Genomic DNA, 23,771 nt, shown 5'->3' with positions numbered 1-23,771 from the left:
AAATCTTGCTCATACAAAGCATCATGAGTACGTGTTCTTCATCTTCCTGGCACATTCGTCTATTAAAATATTCACATTTGCCTCTAGTTGTTCCATGAAGAAGATGCTTTCTTACAAAACATGTATACTTCCCCCACCCTACCAAGTTCTCTAGGATGATTCCTGTCCCGTTGCCTACCTTCAGCAAAAAGAAAGACCTCTTGGTCTCTTGCTCCCTTTCCAGTTGCCGGAAGCCAGTGAAAAGATTTCTGTTAAAGTGCTTTCACCTTCCGTTCTTGTCCTTGAGGCTGAGTTAAAGTAAGACTATTAAAATTTTTATAGCAAAGGGAAAAGGAAGAAAGGGGAAAAAACTGCAACAGTGGTACCAGATGGTTGCCAAATTCAATGTGAAATTCAGAAGGAGCTTGAGAGAGTTCCCAGAAGGCCAGTGCACTTGACCTGCACCGAGGACAGAAATAAGTTTCTGCTGCCCCTAAAACTCTTTTGCGAGGAGTTTCCTCCTTCCCTCTCCCATGAGCAGTCTTCCCCCAAAGTTTTGTCCTTCACCTTTCTTTCCAGGCTGTTCTCTCCAGCACAATTAAAAAAAAAAAAAAAACACACATTTTTATTTTGTTTTGAGGTATAGCTGATGAACAACATTGTGATAATTTCAAATGAACAGGGAAGAGTCTCAGCCATACATATACATGTGTCCGTTCTCCCCCAAACTCCCCTCCCATCTAGGCTGCCACATAGCATTGAGCAGCTTTCCATATGCTATACAGTACATCCTTGTTGGTTTTCTGTTTTAAATGTAGCAGTGTGTACTTGTCCATCCCAAACTCCCTAACTATCCCTTTCCCACCCAGCAGTCATACATTTGTTCTGTAAGTCTATGAGTCTATGTTTTGTAAGTAAGTACATTTGTATCATTTCTTTTTAGATTCCACATATAAGGGATGTCATGTGATATTTCTCCTCTATCTGACTCCAGTCAGTATGACACTCTCTAGGTCCATCCATGTGGCTCTCCAGCATGATTTTATGTACTCCTATAATGTCAGATACGCTCAGAACTGAAAGAAATTGAGGGGAAAAACCTAAATGATTTGCAATAGGGGATTCATTGGAGGAATCCAATGGACAGAGGAGCATGGCAGGCTATACAGTCCATGGGTTGCAAAGAGTCGGACATTACTAAAGCGTCTTAGCACGGCTCGGCACCCTGATTGTTTAGCAGTAAAAAAAAAAATTTGTTTTGAAGAATTGTGCATGATTACAAATAATATTTGCAGTATGTATAAAATACTATATAAAGTACATATAACAAAGTATAAGTGCAAACTGAAAACATCCACTTTTAACCAGTTGCAGTGTAGTGCTTAACAAGAATAAGTAAAATTGATTGAAAATTTTTGAGAGTAGAAAAGGTAAAATACTAAAGCTATGAAAAATGTCGTATTAGTATATTTGTTTTTAATTTTCTTATATAAATACCTTATATCAAAAGTTATTGATGTTCATTGTAAAAAAAAAAAATCAAGAAACATATAGAAGTGAAACATAAAGAACACATATAGTCCTGCTCACCCAAAGACCACAATTGTAAACAGATTGCTGTGTGTCCTTCCAGAGCTTCTCCTTTGCATATCTGTTCTGCAACATGCATTTATTAAACAGACCTGGTCATGTACCAGACACACCGCTTTTTAAAAAACTTTTCATGGGAATATAGTTGATTTACAACGTTGTGTTAGTTTTAGGTGGACAGCAAGTCAAGCAGTTATATATACTCATGAGGCCACTCTTTTTTTAGGTTCTTTTCCCATATAGGCCATTACAGAGTACGGAGTAAAGTTCCCGGTGCTGTTCAGTAGGTCCTTGTTGGTCATCTGTTTTGTATATTGTAGTATGTATATGTCAATCCCAATCTCTTAAGTTGGCCTTTTCCGTTTATTATTTTCTTATTGGAATATAATTGCTTTACGATGTTGTGTTAGTTTCTGTTATACAACTGAGTCAGCTGTATGTATACATATGTCCCCTCCCTCCCACTGCTCCCCATCCCGGCTCTCTAGGTCATCATAGAGCACCCAGTAGAGCTCCCTGTGCTATACAGCAGCTTCCCACTAGCTGTCTATTTTACACGTGGTAGGTATATATGTTAATGCTATCCAGATACTACTTTTATAGACAGACACTTGGGATAAAAGAGTGAACACGCCAGGCCTGGGTGGGGGAAGGTCCTTGCTCTTACAGAACTTATGTTTTAGTCAGGAGAGGCATAATCAATGTGAAGTAATTTCTGAAAACTTTTAAGTGCAGTGAAGAAAATTAAACAGGATAATAGAGTAGGCAGTAAGTGCAGGGGACAGTTACATTAAATAGGATAGTTAGAGGAAACTTTGATGTAGGTATTTAATCAAAGATGTGAATGAAGCAAAAGACCTAGGGGGTATGATTTTCTGAGCAAACATTCCAGTCAGATGGAGTGGCAAGAACCAGGCCCCTGAGGGCAGGAATGAGCTTCTCTGAGCACCTGAAAAGATGCAGTGTGGAAAGGCAGGAGGAGGCTGGGCTGAGATCAGGCTGGAGGGGCTGAGTGATGTAGCGTAATGGGCCAAATTAGGGATTTTTTTTTTTTTAACTCAAAATGCAATGAGTAGCCAGTGACTGAATTAAAGAGAGGAGCCATAGAATTTTACATAGAGAAAGATTACTCTGGTAGGTGTATGCAGGCTGGATCTTAGAGAAGCAAGAGTAGAATTTGAGGGGCCATTCAGGAGGCTGGTGTGGTTACCCCTGTGGAATCCGCAGATGTTTTGTACCAGGTGGGAGTAGTGAAAGAGGAGGAAAGTGCATACATGGTGACCTGCTAAAGAATCAGCAGAGAAGGCAAGAGAAAAAGGGACCAAGGGGGCTTCACGGCCTTCTGCTTGAAAGCTGGATGGATCATTGGTGCTGCTTAAAAAAATAAAGTCATCACTGTACATTATCTTCTCACCTGCTGAAATTTGACTTTTGCTAGTGCAAACTGACCAGGGGTTGCAGACTTGAAATTAATTAAAAATAAGCAGAAAAGAAATCTGAAAAATAGATGTAAATAACCAAAGACCATGGGCGCGTGTGTGTGTGCTCAGTTGTGTCTGACTCTTTGTGATGCCGTGGACTCTGCCAGGCTTCTCTGTCCATGGGATTTCCCAGGCAAGAAAACAGGAGTAGGTTCCATCCCGACACAGGGATGGAACCCGAGTCTCCTGAGTCTCTTGCATTGGCAGGCAGATTCTTTACCACTGTGCCACCTGGATAGGCCCATAAACAGCTACAAAACCACCTATGGCATTCCAGAGTTACAAAATGCAGAAGTGGTGATTTGAAATGTTCATTTTTTTTTTAATTAAATTTTTCAAATAGCCTAGAGCCTTACCACATCTTTATCTCCTCGCCTTATTCCTGTTGTCATTTCCGGGCATATGTGTGCAACTTCTGGCTGGGTATCACATGCAGATGTCTGTTGACCCCTCAAATTAAAGGTATTGCTTTCTTTCACCTAAAATCTACATCCTTTTCTGGGACTTCTATCTATAGCCATGTCATCATGGTATTTAAGTCATGAAACTAGAACCTTTGAATCCTTTTCCTCCTGTATACCATATCCAGCTGATACCAGGTCTTTCTGTGACAGAGATTCAACTGTGATGAGCTTAGATGCAAAGAGAAATCTTTCGGTTAACACACCCAAACCAAGAAGAGCCAGGCCTTGGCAATGCTTAGAACCAGGAAGTTAGGTGCATCTCATTTCTGTTTTCCGTTGTCTCTGAGAAACTTCCCCTGCTCAGTCAGGGATGAGGCCCAGCAGGTCATTGGTTTCACTGCCAAGTTCAGTATTTGAAAATCCTGAAATAGTGGTAGGAACTCTGATTGTCCCAGCTGGGGTCACCACGGTGGAACCACGATTGACGTCTCCCCCTTGAACCACAGGGATGAAATATAGGGAGGTCATCTTTCCAAAAAAAAGGAAAGGATTCTCGGAGTTAGAAAGGAGTGCTAAGTAGGCAACGCTTTATAACAGACACTCACCAGAGGAGGCTTCCAGATCGCATTTTTGGGGACGTTAATTGATATAAAGGGCTATGCCCTTTTTACAGTAGGACCGTATAGCTAACATTTGTACAGCATGCATTATTTCATTTGAAACTAATGACTCTACTTTTTGAGGTTTGTATTATTATTTCTCTTTCATTTATGAGAAAACAGAGACTCAGATATTTAGGGATTTTCCCAAAGTCATATGGCAGTGTAGAGAAGAACTGGGGTCTGAACTTGGTTCCGCTGAAATGGCCTCATCCTGTGGTCCTTTGTCTTTTTGCTACGTTGTCAGTGGATACCGAGTACTCGGAACTGTTCTGAGCAGTGACAGAAAGCCTTGTTCTTGGAAACCAGGTGCTATTTGGTGCCCTGTAATGAATCTGTAATAGCTATTGATTATCTAAGTTTCTAGGGAAATCACAGGGAATGGAAATCCCATTCCCTTACTTAGCAGACCGCATGCCCTGACTGGTTTTCTGTTCATGCTGAACTTACTGTCACATTAGCCTTCCCTTCTGCATCTCCTTTTCCTCACTAGGGCAGACAGCAAACAAGTCATTGTGTTTTGTTGTAGGCTGATAATCTGTGGACAAGAATAAGAGAAATGTTTGTCTTGCAGGATTGTTGTAGAAAATTCCTGTAACAAAGTCGTGTTGCTGTGGGGTGCCCACAGGAGCCGGCCTTTCCCTAGAAGGGTGACAGGGGACAGGAGCGGTACCGAGTGCAGGCTGTCCAGTCAGACCGGGGGACAGCACCTCCTGGTGGGGCCCCTACAGCCCCATGTCTTAGACCGCAGCACCTAACTTTCTCTGAGCTATTTCCTCCGTCTCTAGATAGCTAATAGTGGTACCGGCTTTATGGGACAATGTTTATAAAGTCTAAATCTCAACCAATAGTAGCTGTTATATAAATAAATAGTGATGGATGCTCTCTACTACTAATAGTAGCAGTTACAGAAAGCATGTCAGAGGCGCAGAGTTTGCAAGTATACTGGGCAGCACGGTGGGTTTGTACTCATTTGTTATTTATTTAAAAATCATAAGATCTTAACAACCCGTGGTTGATGTTTGTACTGTCAGTGTGCTGACAAAAATTCATGCTTTGTGGAACTTACATTCTACTTGGAAGAGAAAGACAAGAAACAAATGTAAAATGTCATGTGTCTGGTGGTGATAAATGGGGAAGGACCATATGAGAACTGGGGAGTAGGCTGTGACTCAAGGATTTCAGGGACAGCCACTGTGAAGGAGATGCAGGCCCACCACTGCCATAGTCTCGTGACCTAAAAACCTCCCACCACATAGCAAGCAGTATTTCCAGGCCTCAGCCACAAGTTCAGGCAGATGTCAGTGCAACATCAATGAGAAAGCACTTGGGCAGCCCTTAAAATTTATCTTGACCACATGCGGTTTGTAGTTTTCATCTGTCCTTCCTTCTTTCCCACTGATCTCCTGGCCTCTCTTCTGGTTTTATCATCTGATCCTTGATGATATCTGTGTAGGTTTTTCTTTCTGCTGACGTCTCAGAAAGAAAGGATTGGTTCCTTGACCTGGGTTGGAATGGGGTTGCAGATGGTTCTTTCTCCAGTAACAAGTCTCTTTTCCTGAATTAGGGTCAATTGGTGGCCTCTTCTTCGCAGTTGGCATCGCCCAATATGCCCTGTTGGGATACTTCATCCGTTCCTGGAGGACCCTAGCCATACTGGTTAACCTGCAGGGAACCGTGGTCTTTCTCTTATCTTTGTAAGTAGTTTTTCCTCTTAGACTTTTAATTTAATAAGCAGAAGGAATGTCTTAAGAGGATGCGGGTCAATGAGCAGCGTTATTCCCTTTCAGGAGTTTGCCTGAACTGACTTTGGTGAAGAACTAAATTCCGCAAGCGCTCCAATGCTTGGCAGCTCCTGGGAAGAGAGATGCTTAATTAATTCAGAATGCAGGTATCCCTTGTTTAAAGTAACCTCTCAACCTCTGCATTTTAACCTTCAAATTCTCAAGGGAGGGTACTAGTTTCTTTTTTAACCTAATGCCTTAAGCTTAAAAATCTTCAGGCTGGATCAGATCCTGTGCTAGGGGTGTGACCGAAGTATGATATTATAGACCAGTCTATGCATGTTGAATATATAGTGATACCTCCTCATTCCACAGATGACTGTCATCTCAGGGCCTCTACAGGTGGACATGGGAAGATGCTCAGATATGGGAGAAATCCTTAGAGTGCATGGATTCAAAGCAGTACAAGGATGATGCCCTGGTCAAGGCAAGATATCACACCATGCTCCTCTTAAGGCTGTAAGATGAGCCACCAACTTAGGCCTGTTTCTCCAGAAGTTTGACTGTGCTTATGAAAGGTTTTCTCCCTTTAGATATCAGACCTTTAATCCAAAACATCAAAATCTTTTGGATAAATAAAACTTTCAGCCAGCGGCACCAGCTTTCTTCTGTGCTGTAAAGTGAGATACCTGTAATAGAATTTTCATTGAGGCAGCAATTCGATTTAGTAATTCTTTATATAAGTTCTACTAATTGAGATTTGGTGGGGATTGAGCTGAAATCTGTTTTCATTCTCTCTTTGAAATCAAGAGAATTGTTAAGTGCAAAAACGAATATAATAGAAATAGTTAACCTATATTTATTGATGTTGTTGTTTAGTCTCTAAGTCATATCTGATTCTTTTGCGACCTCATGGACTGTAGCCCAGCAGGCTTCTCTGTCCATGGGATTTCTCAGGCAAGAATGCTGGAGTGGGTTGCCATTTCCTTCTCCAGGGAATCTTCCCTACCCAGGGATCGAACCCATGTCTCCTGCTTAGCAGGCAGATTCTTTACCACTGAGCCTCCAGGGAAGCCCCCAACCTATATTAGAAAGGTAAAATTTATGAAATGCATTCAGTTATGTGAACTAGAGTGAGATAATTTTATTAGAAAGGAAAACTAGCCTTATATAATTACGCTGTATATTGTAAATTTTTGGGAAAAAATGTATTCCTTGAATTAATAAGCATTCTTGTTCATATTAGTAAATAAATGAATTTATTTTTAAACATTTAATAAACTGCCTACTTCATAGAGCTTTCCAGGTGGCACAGTTGGTAAAGAATCTGCCTGCCAATGCAGGAGACGCAAACACCATGGGGTCGCAAAGAGTCAAGCACGACTGAGTGATTGAGCATGCAGGCATACTTTTTAATCCAGGCTGGTTCTCATCCCTCCTTCAATAGTAGAGTGACTTCACTGGTTGATCCGAGGCATTCTTTGAGTTTTCAGAATGTATATTCTGTTTGTTACCGCTTAGTAGTCGGTGGGGACTTTGACTTGATGAGAGATTAATTCTGGTCGTGAAAAATGGGAAACGGAAGAAAGGACGTAAAATCACTCTATACCATCAAGCCTGGAAAGTAAGGTTTGCTGCAGTCAGCCTCCAGTTTATCCCCTACCCCATCTTGTGTTCCCATCAGCATATTAGGCTGCTCACTGTTCCGGTTTACCCCTTAGGCTGGTCTTTCCTGGTGCCTCCCACTCAGTGCTATGGCCAGCTCCTTCAGTGCCCTTCTCGCTATTTCTCTTATTTATTAGTAGCCTTCCCAGTTTGCTTAAAAGCCACCCGCTCCAAGCTTTTCCTGGTCAGATACCAATCATTCACTTTCTTGTCTGAATTCTGCAGTACTTACTTGGTGCCCTTCCAGTGGTCCCTTACTTCTGCCTCACACGGAGCCTAACCTCTATAAAACGAGCTCTGAACAGCCCCAGCTCTTTGCTCAGCTGCATTTCCCAGCACCAAAGCCCGGGGCCCTTCCATAGACCAGATGCCTCCTGTCCATTGGACAGATGTTGGCACAAAAACCTTTAGAATTAGCCTTCATTAACCGTCAGCAACATCAGAAACAGTCATGTCATTTTAGAGACATACCTTTTTTGTTTTACTAGAGACCTTGTTACTTAGCTCGAAAATTCCTCGTTTTTACAATACTTGAATTAGAACAGTTTTATTTTAGAAATCAGTGCCCCCTTAATTTAAAAAGGGCACCTTGAAAGAAATACACAGGACATTTTCAAGCAGAGGCCTCAGTGTTAAATTAGCAATATAGCTTCTAAAAGTGATCAGGACACTGTGTAGAGGGCAGCATATTCAAGGGCCTCCTTTTCCTTTTAGAAACATGCCCTGCTGTTTTGTGGAAATAATGAGCTCACATTAGAACTCATATTCCTAAAACTGTCCATTGGCAACTGGGTGGGGCTTTGTTATTGAGAAGCTTATCGGCTTCTCAAAAGGTGGAGAAATATCAGGTCCTATGTTTAAATCATCCAGATAAATCCAAGTAGAAATAATTTTATTAACACAGAGTCAAATTTCTAAAACCTGAGTATCTCTCAAATACCATCTTTAAACATGATTTACAAAGTTTTAAAAGTGACTTTATTGCTTATAAACAATTCTGAAAACACAGAGAACCTTAATAGGAAGGGGGGAAATAAATTAGTCAAAGATATAATAATAGTGACTGCTAATGTGTTGACTATCTCCTTGTTGGTCCTTTTCCACTCCTCTAGTCCTCCTCAGTTTTAATTTTTACTATAATAGATTTTCTGTTATTTCAGTTATATTTCTATCCCACGTATACTCTCCATATCACCCCACCAGTCTTATGTTCTTTTTATTTGTATTTAGGCTTGATCACCAGAAGGCAATGGCAACCCACTCCAGTACTCTTGCCTGGAAAATCCCATGGACAGAGGAGCCTGGTAGGCTGCCGTCCATGGGGTTGCAAAGAGTCGGACACGACTGAGCGACTTCACTTTCACTTTTCACTTTCATGCATTGGAGAAGGAAATGGCAACCCACTCCAGTGTTCTTGCCTGGAAAATCCCATGGACAGAGGAGCCTGGTAGGCTGCCGTCCATGGGGTTGCGAAGAGTCGGACACGACTGAGCGACTTCACTTTCACTTTTCACTTTCATGCATTGGAGAAGGAAATGGCAACCCACTCCAGTGTTCTTGCCTGGAGAATCCTAGGGACAGCGGAGCCTGGTGGGCTGCTGTCTGTGGGGTCGCACAGAGTCGGACACGACTGAAGCGACTTAGTAGTAGTAGTAGTGGTAGGCTTGATCAGATAGTTTTACATTGTACCTCATATATGGCCCTGTGGATAGGACCAGTTGATCAGATGATAATCATCGGCTGGCCTAACTTCCAATCAAATGGCATTTTACTTGATTATTTACTTGTGTATTAGTAACAATAATCAGATAGCAGTGAAAAGGTGAATAAAGGAATTTTTTCAGGAGGTTATAGAAGCCTTTGTTCCTGCTTTTGTTGATAACCAAATGTTGTGCCTGAATAGTCTCTCTCCCTAGCAGAACTCCTGGGAAAATGCCTGCCTTTTTTTGTTTCCATTGTCTCTCCTCTCAGCGCCTATTACATCGCTCATGCAAAATGAAAGCGCTCACATGGTTATTGAGGAACTGGCTCTCCATGAAGTCACAAACTGTGTGGTGTTTGCTGCCCTTCACTCTCCTTACTGAAAGGCAGGGAGAGTTCTAAAAGGCACTTTAAATATCCTTCAATTAAAAACAAGTACATCAAAGAAAAGTAAATGCATACAGGTTTCATTTTACTCAAATAATATCAAACTAGATCAAAAGGTTTGATGCTGTGTTTTATAAACAAGGTGTCCATGTTCCTGCCACCAGTTAGTTTTGAAAGGTCCCCTAAAAATATGCAGAACCGTGAAGAGGAGAAAAGATGCATAATACCTGTCTTGAAACTGATGAAAGAGAGCTGTGGCAACAGAAATGTTCGATACTTTATTGCTATAGTGAGAAACAACTGTTATTTTTTGGAAATGAAAGTTAACCAGAAAATAAGCTTTGTTTCTTGAAGGACTTGGGAGATCAGGAAATATCCTCAGGACATATTAAAGTGAGTGTGTCAGCTGACTGGAAAATATTAAAGCTTTAAAAGCTCTAAAGCTGCTAAAATGTGATCACTTCTTTTTCATTTTTATATGTAGTCTTCAAATAATCTCTACCTTTTAAATAGCATCACTATGTTAAAAACACTTTAAAAATTCTTTTCTGATGTATAATAGAGATTTTAATCTTTGTGAGGTTTTTTCAGAACTTTAAAAACTCTGTATTATGTTTATTAATATTATTCTAACAACACTTGACCATGATTTGGAGTCTCATCTCTGATGCATGTTTTATGAAGAATTACTCAGTATTGTATTACTGTTTATATATTATTTATATGATTTATAAATTATAAATTGCTATTTATATATTAAAATTTGCTGAAAAGTAAATGCATCATGTTGATGCTTAGTAGAAACCAACACAATACTGTAAAGCAATTTTCCTTCAATTAAAAATAAGTAAAAAAAAGTAAACGCATAGTCTGCTTTTTTCACTGCAGCTTTGGAAGCATGTTTTTGGTTTCCATTCATAAAAGAGGCCATTATTAATGTTGGCAGCTGTTGACAGCTGCCCTCTGTAGCCCTCTCCCTTCCACTTGTCATTGGGAGAGTCAAGCTTTAACCCTAACATGGAATCCACTTGTGGTCTGGGGACCATGTCCTACGTGGGGGATCTGTCTCCTTCCGGTGCGTATGTACCTGTACGAATATACAGCCTCTGATGACGTCTCTTTCAGATCCATTCCTGAATCCCCTCGTTGGTTATACTCCCAGGGTCGGCTGCTTGAGGCTGAAGCCGCTCTGCGCCTCATCGCCAAGAGGAACGGGCAGCTCAGGTGCAGCTTCTCGCTGGCGCGCCCAGCAGGCGGGAGCTGCGAGGAGGCCGGCAGCGTCCTGGACCTCTTCCGTCGCCGGGTGCTCCTGGGGCACACGCTGACCCTGATGTTCATCTGGTAATTCTCTCTAAGGGCTCTGCTGTGGTCCGCAACCCAGGTTACTGATAGTCTCTTCTTTCTTCAGGGTTACAGAAAATTTCACTCTTGCGTTCAGCATGAGATTGTTTTCATAAAAAACAACCCTCCCTGCCTCCCTTAGGCATTGTACTCACCTGAGCTTTCTCAGCATCCTCCCTTTCAAGGAGGAAATAATGGTGCCTGCCAGGAGGTTTACTGAACTTATAGATGTCAGAAACACATCTTTGCTTATGAAGTATCTAATGTAAATTTTAAATCCCCCAGTTCAGTTCAGTTCAGTCGCTCAGTCGTGTCTGACTCTTTGCGACAGCACACCAGGCTTCCCTGTCCATCACCAACTCCCGGAGTTCACCCAAACTCATGTCCATCGAGTCGGTGATGCCATCCAACCATCTCATCCTCTGTCATCCCCTTCTCCTCCTGCCCTCAATCTTTCCCAGCATCAGGGTCTTTTCAAATGAGTCCGCTCTTTGCATCAGGTGGCCAAAGTATTGGAGTTTCAGCTTCAACATCAATCCTTCCAATGAACACCCAGGACTGATGTCCTTTAGGATGGACTGGTTGGATCTCCTTGCAGTCCAAGGGACTCTCAAGAGTCTTCTCCAACACCACAGTTCAAAAGGATCAATTCTCAGTCCTCAGCTTTCTTCACTGTCCAACTCTCACATCCATACATGACTACTGGAAAAACCATAGCCTTGACTAGCTGGATCTAAATCCCCCAACCCTCCTCCTTAAAAAAAAGGAAAGCAGCAGACAGACCAGGGACAGAAGAGTTTCTAAGGAGGACTTTGAAGCACCTCCCCTTGGTTTTGGCCTCAGGCAGGTAGCACATTCTAATTGAACATTCCCACTCACTGACTCAACAAGTGAGCTGTTATCCCTCCTATCAATGAGATCCTAGGAGTGTCCTAGGAGTGCCACATGACAGCCTCAAAAAAGCCTCAAAGCCCCGGTGCCAGTCAGTGAATGAATGGGTTAGCACTCTCCAAACCTGATTTTCTAGTTTGGCTAATTCTGACCTGCCGTCAGAATGTTCTTAGCATTAATGTAGATTGCACTGAATGGTTCAAATGGTTCCATTGAAAGAATAAAATTGTGGAAAAGGGAAAAATGGATAATCCATATGTAGAATTTGTAGAGTACCCATGTGTTTTAATATTATCCATTCCATTAAAGTGCCATAAGTGTAATTTGGTCCAGGATTGGACACGAACATCATATTTACTGGCCTAAAGGATGGATGTGCTGTGGTTTGCATGTATTTGGCAAGAAGGCTACATAGAAACTTGTATTTTTCACATGGGAAGTCATTTTATTTGAAGTTAATCATATATATATAAAGCTAAAAAGAACAGTAGATTGAGAAGAAGAAGCTGCAAAGATAGTTTTCTATAGCATGATTCTCTTTTCCCACCCAATCAAACCCTGGCTACCACCTATATGGTTAGGGGTCAGGTCATACCAGCTCTCTGAGCCAGCTTGCTGCTGGAATATCATGGATACATAAGAAATGTTGAATGAAGGACACAAGCTTGGAGGCATGGGGATTCAGGGAGTAAGGGAACCTGTTTTTAAAATAATCAATTGATTAATTAATTTAAAATATTTATTGGCATACAGTTGATCTACACTGTTGTGTTAGCCTCAGGTGTGCAGCAAAGTGAATCAGTCGTGCATATACGTATATCCATTTTTTTAAGATTCTTCTCCCATATAGGCCATTATAGGGTTTTGAGCAGAGTTCCCTGTGCTATACAGTAGCACAGGGCAGGACTGTTAGTTATCTATTTTATATGTAGTAGGGTATGTATGGGGGCTTCCAGGTGGTGGTAGTGGTATAGAACCTGCCTGCCAATGCAGGAGACGTAAGTTCGATCCCTGGGTTGGGAAGATCCCCTGAAGGAGGGCATGGCAACCCACTCCAGTGTTCTTGCCTGGAAAATCCTGTGGACAGAGGAGCCTGGAGGGCTGCAGTACACAGGGTCACAAAGAGTCAGACATGCCTTAGCAAATGAGTTCAAGCACACACAGCAGCCCCCCACCTACACACACACACTGTGTATCTGCCAATCCCAGTCTCTCAGTTTGTCTCTCCCCCTTACCCCTGATAACCATAAGTTTGTTTTCTACATCTGTAACTCTCTGTTCTGTAGATAAGTTTATTTGTACCCTTTTTTTTTGATTCCACATATAAGCAACATCACATGATATTTATCTTTCTCTGTCTGACTCACTTCACTCAGTATGCCAATTTCTATGTCCTTCCATGGGAGCTACTAATTTGAGGTTCTATCAATTGTAAAGGAAATACTTACAAAGTATGTTCAGGTACTTTAAGGCTCCATAAAACTGCATTTGCATGTCATGTAGACAGTCAATCAAACCCTCTGCCTTGAAGGAAGCATCTGCTTTCTTAGGGGTTACTTACAGTTTTTAAGGTTTTTCCCCAGGAATATTAACTTTTGGGTTCTAGACTTCAGGGGATAAAAAAATAAAATAGACAAACTAGACCCAGAGTCAGGGAGAATATTCCTGTTTATTTTGTGTCTTACACAGCCAAATGAGCTCTTCTCAAATAAACTTCTGCCCCCAGGGCTCAGAATGTTAAAACACATGATAACAGAGACAGTGTCATTCCACATAGAGCCGTTCTTTTTGAAGATGCTATAAAATTCTAAAATCTTTTCTGTGGATCTGTCACTGAAGAAAGCCTTAACTGGGGAGTGAAATTATGCCTCTGTGTTTAACATCTGTTCCTTTGCTGTTTCCCACAGTAGTGTGGGATAATAATTTCATGATGCCCTAAGTATACTGTTAAATATTATGCAAGCATTTAAAATTTTTGTTTGGGTCCCATAAACAGGATTGAAATGATTTTAATAGCTGTAATTATGCATCCAAACGACCAACTCTGCCATCAAGGAAATTTGTAGGCAGGGTCCCCATCTCGGGACCAGAGGCCTTCCTTGCATGTTCTCCCTATTTTCTCTTACCACCAGCTAGGCTCCTCTAGTGTCTCGAACTGGCTTTGTTTGTTTGTGCCCTTCTTACTACCTTCACAGCCTGAATTAAATATGTATGTGTATTTCTATGTCTGGAATTCTTCACTAGGACTTCTGTTTTAAATGCAGAATAAATACATACCAACACATACAATACATTAGGAATAGCACTAAGTAAGAGGAGGGTCTCGTCTCTACTGCAGATGGAAAGGATTTAAAAAATACTTTAGGAAGGGGATTCCCCTGGCAGTCCAGTGGTTAAAACCCTGTGCTTCCGATGCAGGGGACACAGGTTCATTCCCTGGTTGGGGAACTGAGATCCCACAGGCTGTGGGGAGTGAAGAAAAAAAAAATTAGGAAAATATTTCAGTTTGCTCAGCTTGTTGCTCACAGCAAAGTACTAGCAGGCAGGGAAACCAGACAATTCCCTGTTGCCTTGCATCCTTACCCGTGATGCCCCAGCTGTGACTCTGCTCGTCATCCATAGTTTATGAATGACAGCTCCACCTAGGACGAAGTAATGGGAAGTAGCTGCTGCTGGAGCTCATTTGCCAGAGAGGGATGAGTCACTAAGCAGGCCGTCTCCGGGGACCGCTCTCCCTGCCTTCCCTCTCCCTCGTTCCTGTGGCCCATTTGTAACCTTCCCTCTCCCTGGTTCCTGTGGCCCATTCGTAATAATAACCTGGGGCGCTTGGCCCACTCTGCTTTTTTGGCAGAGATGGAAAGAACGCTTTCCCTTTCCTGTTGATCTCTTCATAGTTGTAGCTTATTGGACTTTTTCTAAGGAAAAGAGATGCAACTGGGAGTTTCCTCGTAATTAACACTTGTCAAAATGAACTGTATAAACATAAAAACTAATGAATTTCCAAAACCCAAGTGTTTTACTGTTGTATAGAAATTTTTGGTTTACAAAATGCATTCATGTTTAACGAAGCCTAGTTTCAGGGTTTATTTACGTTCTGTTCTAGTTTGTTTTATTTTTAATAATGCAGTTTCCTAGGCACAAAAGGTTTTGCTCTCTGTGGTTTTCAATTACCTGAGGTCAGCTGCAGTCTGAAAATATTAAATGAAAAATTCCAGAAAGTAACAACTCATAAGTTTTTAAATTGCATGACATTCTAAGTGTATGATGAAATCTCGTTCCCTCCCACTCCATCCCACCTAAGACATGAATCATCTCCTTGTCCAGCATATCCTGCTTATTAGTCACTTACATTGTCTTACTTATCAGATCGACTATCCGTATCCCAGGGCTTGTGTTCACATCACCCTTATTTTACTTAGTAATGACCCCAAAGCATAAGAGTAGCGATGCCAGCAATTCATATGTTCTATTACGAGGCCTAATATAGAAGTTAAACCTTATTATAGGGATGGCTGTCTAGGGCAAAAAATAGTACATAAAGGATTTGATCCTATCGATGGTTTCAGGCATCCACCAGGAGTCTTAGAACGTATCCCCTGTGGATAAGCAGAGAGTGCTGTATTCCCTTCACTCTGGAAGAAGTTCCTGTTACTCCCCAGTTTGGAGTTTCAGGATGGCCTTTTCTCCAGTGTAGCTTCTGGGCTGTAAGACATAGGCTCCATGCCTGGCACAATATCTGCCACGCAAGGGGTGCTGCCTCGATGTTTCGGCAAAGCTGCGCAGAAATCAGTGCCGGGCTTTGATAGTCCTAGAGGAGCTTGCCTCTGCCATGGCCTCGTCTTCTCTTACCTGTTGTGGCTGTCTGCAGCATATGCACCTGCTGAATGCCAGGAGGGGTTGAGACTATGGCCAGGTGTTAGAGTCCCTGTTACTCTGGCCAGCAGGCCACCCACTGGTGACTCAGGCACTTATTAGCATGTGTTCTCAACACCATCCCCTGTTGGCCTGTCCTTAGGAGTTCTTTTGTAGAGTCATTTTCATAATATCACAGTGACTGCTTAGGGCAAGTGTTTATAAATAGTTGAATTAAATAAATTTAAAATAGAGTCATTGTCTCCTAATAAATGCAGAAGTGTGTAATGAGGGCACTAATGACATCTTCTCTGTCAGGGCCTGGCCACTCGTTTGCTTTATAGAGCATCTAGACGTAGCTCACAACATTTCCAAGGCCCCTTTATTTTATTTTTATTTTGTCCTAGTATAGAAATTATATTAGGATAGAAAGCCTAATGAGGGAGTCAAACTTACTCTTTGAGACAGAGGGCATTATTTGAACCAGTGTTTTAATTTTTTCTGACAAATGCTTATGGACTTTCCCATTGTCTTTCTTGTCTTTCACCCCCAATTGCAGGTTCGTGTGCAGCTTGGTGTATTATGGCCTCACTCTGAGTGCAGGTGATCTAGGTGGAAACATTTATGCCAACTTAGCCCTGTCCGGCCTCATAGAGATTCCATCTTACCCTGTCTGCATCTACTTGATTAACCAAAGATGGTGAGTATGGGTGGATATGAAATGTACCGTGTAGAGGACACATACACTAACATGCATAAACACCCAAATGTTCCTGTTGTTGTCCATATGCAGTATCTGCTAAGTATTCCGTGATGATCAGAATTCTTTTCAGACCAGACACATTGAGAATTCATTATTTAGTGCGTTATTCCTTGGGTTTCAAGTTTATGAGTTATTGTGTAGATTTTTTTTTCAATTGAAGTATAGTTGATTTACAGTGTTGTGTTAGTTTTTGGTGTATAGCAAAGCAGCTCAGTTATACATATATATATATATTCTTTTTCATAACTTTTTCCGTTATAGTTTATTACAAGATATTGAATATAGTTCCATGTGCCATACAATAGTGAAAAGTTGTTGCTGAGCCATGAAAGACACCAGGATTCTTGGCCTCTGGAGGAGAGGAATTCAGTCTGGGGCCAGTGACGAGGCTTGATCGCTCAGAACTTTTGTGTGATAAAGTTTTATTAAAGTATAAAAGAGATAAGACAAAGCTTCTGACATAGACATCAGAAGAGGGCAGAAAGAGTTCCCCACCTGCTAGCCTTTAGCAGTATGTTATATCAGCAGGCTGCTAATTAGAGAAAGGAAATGTCTCAAAACTCAGAGTGGTGCCAGGTCCCTCACCCACAACATGCATTTTGAGATAACATTGGCACAAGGTGAGGCAGTTCACTTCAGTCCCTCAGTCGTGTCCAACTCTTTGTGACCCCATGGACTGCAGCACGCCAGGCTTCCCTGTCCATCACCAATGTCCAAAGCTTACTCACACTCATGTCCATCGAGTCGGTGATGCCATCCAACCATCTCTTCCTCTGTTGTCCCCTTCTCCTGCCTTCAATCTTGCCCAGCGTCAGGGTCTTTTCCAGTGAGTCAGTTCTTCACATCAGGTGATCAAAGTATTGGAGTTTCAGCTTCAGCATCAGTCCTTCCAATGACTATTCAGGACTGATTTACTTTGGGATTGATTGGTTTGATCTCCTTGTAGTCCAAGGAACTCTCAAGAGTTTTCTCCAACACCACAGTTCAAAAGCATCAATTCTTTGGCACTCAGCTTACTTTATACTCCAACTTTCACATCCATACATGACTATTGAAAAACCATATCTTTGACTAGATGGACCTTTGTTGGCAAAGTAATGTCTCTGCTTTTTAATATGCTGCCTAGGTTGGTCATAACTTTTCTTCCAAGGAGCAAGTGTCTTTTAATTTCATGGCTGCAGTCACCATCTGCAGTGGTTTTGGAGCCTAGAAAAATAAAGTCTGTCACTGTTTCCATTGTTTCCCCATCTATCTGCCATGAAGTAATGGGACCAGATGCCATGCTCTTAGTTTTCTGAATGTTGAGTTTTAAGCCAGCATTTTCACTCTCCTCTTTAACTTTCATCAAGAGGCTCTTTAGTTCTTCTTCACTTTCTGCCATAAGGGTGGGGCCATCTGCATATCTGAGAAATCTTGATCCCAGCTTGTGCTTCATCTAGCCCGGCATTTCACATGATGTATTCTGCATATGAGTTAAATAAGTAGGGTGACAATATACAGCCTTGATGTACTCCTTTCCTGGTTTGGAATCAGTCTGTTCCATGTCCAGTTCTAACTGTTGCTTCTTGACCTGCATACAGATTTCTCAGGAGGCAGGTCAGGTGGTCTGGTGTTCCCATATCTTCAAGAATTTTCCACAGTTTGTTGTGATTGTAGTAGTCAATAAAGTATAGCTCAGTTGGTAAAGAATCTGCCTTCAGTGCAGGAGACCCCCTGGTTCGATCCCTGGGTTGAGAAGATCCCCTGGAGAAGGAAATGGCAACACACTTCAGTATCCTTGCCTGGAAAATCTCATGTACAGAGGAGCCTGGTGGGCTGCAGTCCATGGGGTCGCAAAGAGTCGGGCACGACTGAGCGACTAACACTTACTTACTTACACTTAGGTGTTTTTCTGATACACTGAAAGATGAACTCCTCAGGTCGGTACATGCCCAGTATGCTACTGGAGATCAGTGGAGAAATAACTCCAGAAAGAAGAGACAGAGCCAAAGCAAAAACAATACCTAGTTATGGATGTGACTGGTGATGGAAGTAAAGTCTGATGCTATAAACAGCAATATTGCATAGGAACCTGGAATCTTAGGTCCATGAATCAAGGCAAATTGTAAGTGATCAAACAGGAGATGGCAGAGTGGACATCGACATTTTAGGAATTGGTGAACTAAAATGGACTGGAATGGGAGAATTTAACTCAGATGACCGTTATATCTACTACTGTGAGCAAGAATCCCTTGGAAGAAATGGAGTAGCCATCATAGTCAACAAAAGAGTCCAAAATGCAGTACTTGGATGCAGTCTCAAAAATGACAGAATGATCTCTGTTCGTTTCCAAGGCAAACCATTCAATATCACAGTAATCCAAGTCTATGCCCCAACCAGTAACGCTGAAGAAGCTGAAGTTGAACAGTTCTATGAAGACCTACAAGACCTTTTAGAACTAACATCCGAAAAAGATGTCCTTTTCATTATAGGGGACTGGAATGCAAAAATAGGAAGTCAAGAAACACCTGGAGTAACAGGCAAATTTGGCCTTGGAGTACAAAACAAAGCAGGTCAAAGGTAACAGAGTTTTGCCAAGAGAACACACTGGTCATAGCAAACACCCTCTTCCAACAACACAAGAGAAGACTCTACACATGGACATCACCAGATGATCGACACTGAAATCAGATTGAGTATATTCTTTGCAGCCAAAGATGGAGAAGCTCTATACAGTCAGCAAAAGCAATACTGGGAGCTGACTGTGGCTGAGATCATGAACTCCTTATTGCCAAATTCAGATTTAAATTGAAGAGAGTAGGGAAAACCACTAGACCATTCAGGTATGACCTAAATCAAATCCCTTATGATTATACAGTGAAAGTGACAAATAGATTCAAGGGATTAGATCTGATAGAGTGCCTGAAGAACTATGGATGGAAGTTCATGACATTGTAGAGGAGGCAGTGATCAAGACCATCCCCAAGAAAAAGAAACGCAAAAGGCAACATGGTTGTCTGAGGAGGCCTTACAAATAGCTGAGAAAAGAAGAGAAGCAAAAGGCAAAAGAGAAAAGGAAAGATATACCCATTTGAACACAGAATTCCAAAGAATATCAAGGAAAGATAAGAAAGCTTTCCTCAGTGATCAGTACAAAGAAATAGAGGAAAACAATAGAATGGGAAAGACTAGAGATCTCTTCAAGAAAATTAGAGATACCAGGGGAACATTTCATGCAAAGATGGGCACAATAAAGGACAGAAATGGTATGGACCTAACAGAAGCAGAAGATATTAAGAAGAGGTGGCAACAATACACAGAAGAACTACCCAAAAACATCTTCATGAATCAGATAACCACGATGGTGTGATCACTCACCTAGAGCCAGACATCCTGGAATGCGAAGTCAAGTGGGCCTTAGGAAGCATCACTATGAACAAAGCTAGTGGAGGTGATGAAATTCCAGTTAAACTATTTCAAATCCTAAAACATGATGCTGTGAAAGTGCTGTACTCAATATGCCAGGAAATTTGGAAAACTCAGCAGTGGTCACAGAACTGGAAAAGGTCAGTTTCATCCCAGTTCCAAAGAAGGGCAATGCCAAAGAATGTTTAAGCTACCGCACAGTTGTACTCATCTCACATGCTAGCAAAGTAATGTTTAAAATTCTCCAAGCCAGGCTTCAACAGTATGTGAACCATGAACTTCAAGCTGGATTTAGAAAAGGGAGAGGAACCAGAGATCCAATTGCCAACATCCATTGGATCATTGAAAAAGCAAGAGAGTTCCAGAAAAACATCTACTTCTGCTTTATTGACTACGCCAAGGTGAATCATCCCGTGCCAGAAAATGATTGATATGAATCTTGAAGAAAGGCAGGTTTCCAAGCAAATATATAGTGTCATTAACATAGATTAGGAGAATAATTGTATGAGTAAAACATACTGGTTTGTTGAGCCCTTATTGGTTCTGAGTCTTATGCAGGACTTGAAGAAAGACAGACTCTAGGGTAAATTCATAGTTCATTAACATAGCTTAAGAAAAACATTTACATAAGAAAAACGCACAGGTTAGCTCAAGGTTTGAGAAAAGTTAAGTTCAGGTGGAACCAGGTGTCATCATGGCAACACAGAATTTTAAGAGAAACCTCCTTTTAATTTTGTATAGAGAAGGGAAAAATCTGAGACTTGCAGTTTATTTCCTCCTGCCGCTTAAGAGAGCGATAAAACACGTCTGACACTTGCAGCCTATTTCCTCCAATTGGAGACCCCTAGCTTTCGTGCCTGTTACCCTCTCAGTAGGACCTTGTTGTTGATCTATTTTATATACAGTAGTTTGTGTCTGGCAATCTCAAACTCCTCTAATGTCTCTCTCCCCGCCCTTCCCCTCTGGTAACCATAAGTTTGTTCTCTATGTCTGTGTTTTGTGGATAAGTTCATTTGTGTCACCTTTTGAATTCCACATGTAAGTAGTATCATATTTGTCTTTCTCGAAGTAACTGGCTTCCCTTAGTATGATAATATCTAGGTTCACGTTTTATAAATAAGTTCATTTGTATCATATTTTGGATTGCACATATAAGTGATATCATGCTATTTGTCTTTCTCTAAGCGACTTTACTTCACTTAGTATGATAATCTCTAGGTTCATCCATGTTGCTGCAAATGGCATTGTTGCACTCCTTTTTATGCCTGAGTAGCATTCCATTTTATTTATGTACCACATCTTTATCCATTCATCTGTTGGTGGACATTTAGGTTCCTTCCATGTCTTACCTATTGTAAATGGTGCTTCTGTGAACATTGGAGTGCAGGGTATCTTCTGTTTTTCTCTGGATTTATGCCCAGGAATGGGATTGCTGGATCATACGGTATCTCTATTTTTACCTTTTTAAGGAACCTCTATATTGTTCTCCATAGAGGCTATACCAATTTACATTCCCTCCACACTACTGGTGGGAATGTAAATTAGTATAGCCGCTATGGAGAAAAAGTTTCCCTTTTTTCCACATCCTCTTCAGCATTTATTATCTGTTGAATTTAAATGATGAACATTCTGGCTGGTGGGAGGTGACATCTGGTAGTTTTTATTTGCATTTCTCTAATAATTAGCAATGTTGAGCATCTTTTCCTATGCTGATTGGCCATCCGCACATCTTCTTTGGAGAAATATCTATTTAGGTCTTCATAGATTTTTAACCCAATATTAAAAGACGTTACCACCTGACTGTTTTTGAGCAGGCTGTGTGTAATTCGTTCATCCCAAATGGGAATATCAGCTCGACATACATAGAACTCCATGACCCAATTAGAATTTCATGACCCACTCATGGTCATTTAGAAGCTCTCACATAAGACAAAGAACTAGAGGAATGAGAAAGACTTTTCTTTCCTTTTAAGTCCCACCGGACTTTGTTGATGGGAAGAGTAGATCCTGCTTTTGCCAATCATAATCAGTGAGCACAGTTTTGAAATATTTTTTAAAAGTTCTTTTATAGAGCACTCATTCCTTGGCTTTCTCCGATTCCTTCTATTACTGAACCGCTGACCAGGGCAGTTGGAAATTGTGAGCTAGAAATCAATTGGCTTATACCATTTATCATTTTCTAGAAGTCATCATTTTTATTAAAAAAAAAAAAAAAAACAGCATTCCTTTAGCATGCACTGGATGCTGTCATTGTGGGTATTGAGGTCAGCTTATTTTAAAGGGCAGTTTTAGATTCCATTCAATTGAAGGGCTTTTCTTTGGGGATTGGGCCCAGTTGCCTCTGCTGACCCCTCTCTTCATGCCTGAGTGTACTCACATCATGGTCCAAGGGCTGAGTCAGGGGACTTATTCAGAAATCTGTCCCAGCATCCTCGGGGGGCCAGACACCCCTCAGGTGTTCTTCCTGTTGTAGCTTCCTGTGCCCCCCTCTGATGACCACATACAGTGTCACGAGGACATAGTCCATGGGGTGTCCTGTATGTCTTTGAATCCCTAATGCCTGCCTTGAATGATGCCTATCATTTGAAAAACATTGGATACTGACTGTTAAATTAAGCACAATAACCTGGAGACTAGCATCCTTCCCTGTCCCCCAGCCACCACCACTGGAGTCAGGATTAAAACCTGAGGCAGAGGGAAGGAGCGCCACATTGGGGGTCAGGCAGACCTATCTTAGCCATGTGTTAATTTAATGACTTTGAGAAGTTACGTTCCTTGATGTATTTATCCTTAAACCAGGGATTATGAAAGTCCCCTGGAAAAATTATCATAAAAGTACCGAATAACATTGAAGCGCCTCACAGAGGACCTAGCATATTGCCTAGTAAAGGAAGGCTTGTGATTGTTCTTATCTTTCTTTCAAGTCTAGAGCTCTTATTTGAAAATTATTTCTCCCAAGAAAGTGTGCAATGAATTTCATTTAATTCTGGTACACTAACAAGAAATTTCCTTCTGTTTGTCTTTTTAAGAAAGAGGTGTATAAAATTTTAACTGCTTAAGATACAAATAACCAGAAAATGAATAAATGAGCTAAAATTCTCCATGTTTCAGTTTTCTTCTCTAGAAGATGGAGAACCCTTAAGCACATGTCTTAAAGGTTGATTATTAGCATTAAGAAAGATGATAGAGACAGAAAACATTTCCGATAGTGCCTAGAACATAGTAAGCACTCACAAAAGTAGATGGAATCGTTCTCTGTTCTTGTCCCACACACATCATTTAATCCTGCCATCCAGGTGGTTTTCCTTTGCTTTGTGATGGTTACTTAAGTCATGTCTTGGTCAGTCACATTTGCTACCCACTCCTTAAGAAAAGATGAACATGTAATAAACGTGGGGACATTTAAAAAGGAAGGTTGGAGGATGGAGGAAATGAATGTGTAAGTTTCTCTAGAGAGACGTGAACTTCTCTGTTTTATTTAGGTTTGGTCGGAAGCGGACGTTGGCAGCATTTCTGTGCCTCGGAGGACTGGCTTGTCTTATTGTCATGTTTCTCCCAGAAAAGAAAGGTATGCCTTTCCAGTTTCTACATGGGGGTTTTGAACAGCAGTTTTATTACAATGAATCTCAATATAGTGGAGAGATTACCATATGCCATGCTTCATTTCTGTGATTGCATATTATTTAGCAATTGTGTGGGGTATAATGGGCCAGATTCTTTCCATTGCCTAAACTATTCTCTGGGTGAATAATGTGCTTAGAGGTGCACTATTAATTCTTTCAGGCGATTAAGCTACCATCTGGGGTGTCTGGACTGCAGTACTGGTGTTGTTAGAGTTGTTTATTTGATGATGATGAGGGCCATTTAGTTCTGCACAGAAGGAAACTCTGTCCAAGGCTGCAGATTGCCCTCCTTGGTCCAGCCAATCA

At 41.3% G+C, this 23,771-nt stretch overlaps 1 protein-coding gene across 3 annotated transcripts in view; it reads left to right on the top strand.

Annotated features, from left to right (window-relative positions):
• Positions 1 to 23,771, top strand: part of SLC22A15 (solute carrier family 22 member 15) — a 104,737-nt gene that overhangs the window by 58,498 nt on the left and 22,468 nt on the right. For all 3 annotated transcript variants that reach the window (XM_027535901.1, XM_027535894.1, XM_027535900.1), the window contains 4 exons: positions 5,681 to 5,810; positions 10,716 to 10,931; positions 16,234 to 16,374; positions 23,325 to 23,410. In XM_027535901.1, coding sequence (XP_027391702.1) covers positions 5,681 to 5,810; positions 10,716 to 10,931; positions 16,234 to 16,374; positions 23,325 to 23,410 — 573 coding nt within the window. The remainder of the gene's footprint in view (positions 1 to 5,680; positions 5,811 to 10,715; positions 10,932 to 16,233; positions 16,375 to 23,324; positions 23,411 to 23,771) is intronic.

Source organism: Bos indicus x Bos taurus, chromosome 3, assembly GCF_003369695.1.
Source record: "Bos indicus x Bos taurus breed Angus x Brahman F1 hybrid chromosome 3, Bos_hybrid_MaternalHap_v2.0, whole genome shotgun sequence".
Taxonomy (NCBI): domain Eukaryota; kingdom Metazoa; phylum Chordata; class Mammalia; order Artiodactyla; family Bovidae; genus Bos; species Bos indicus x Bos taurus.
This window is presented reverse-complemented; position numbering and strand designations above follow the sequence as displayed.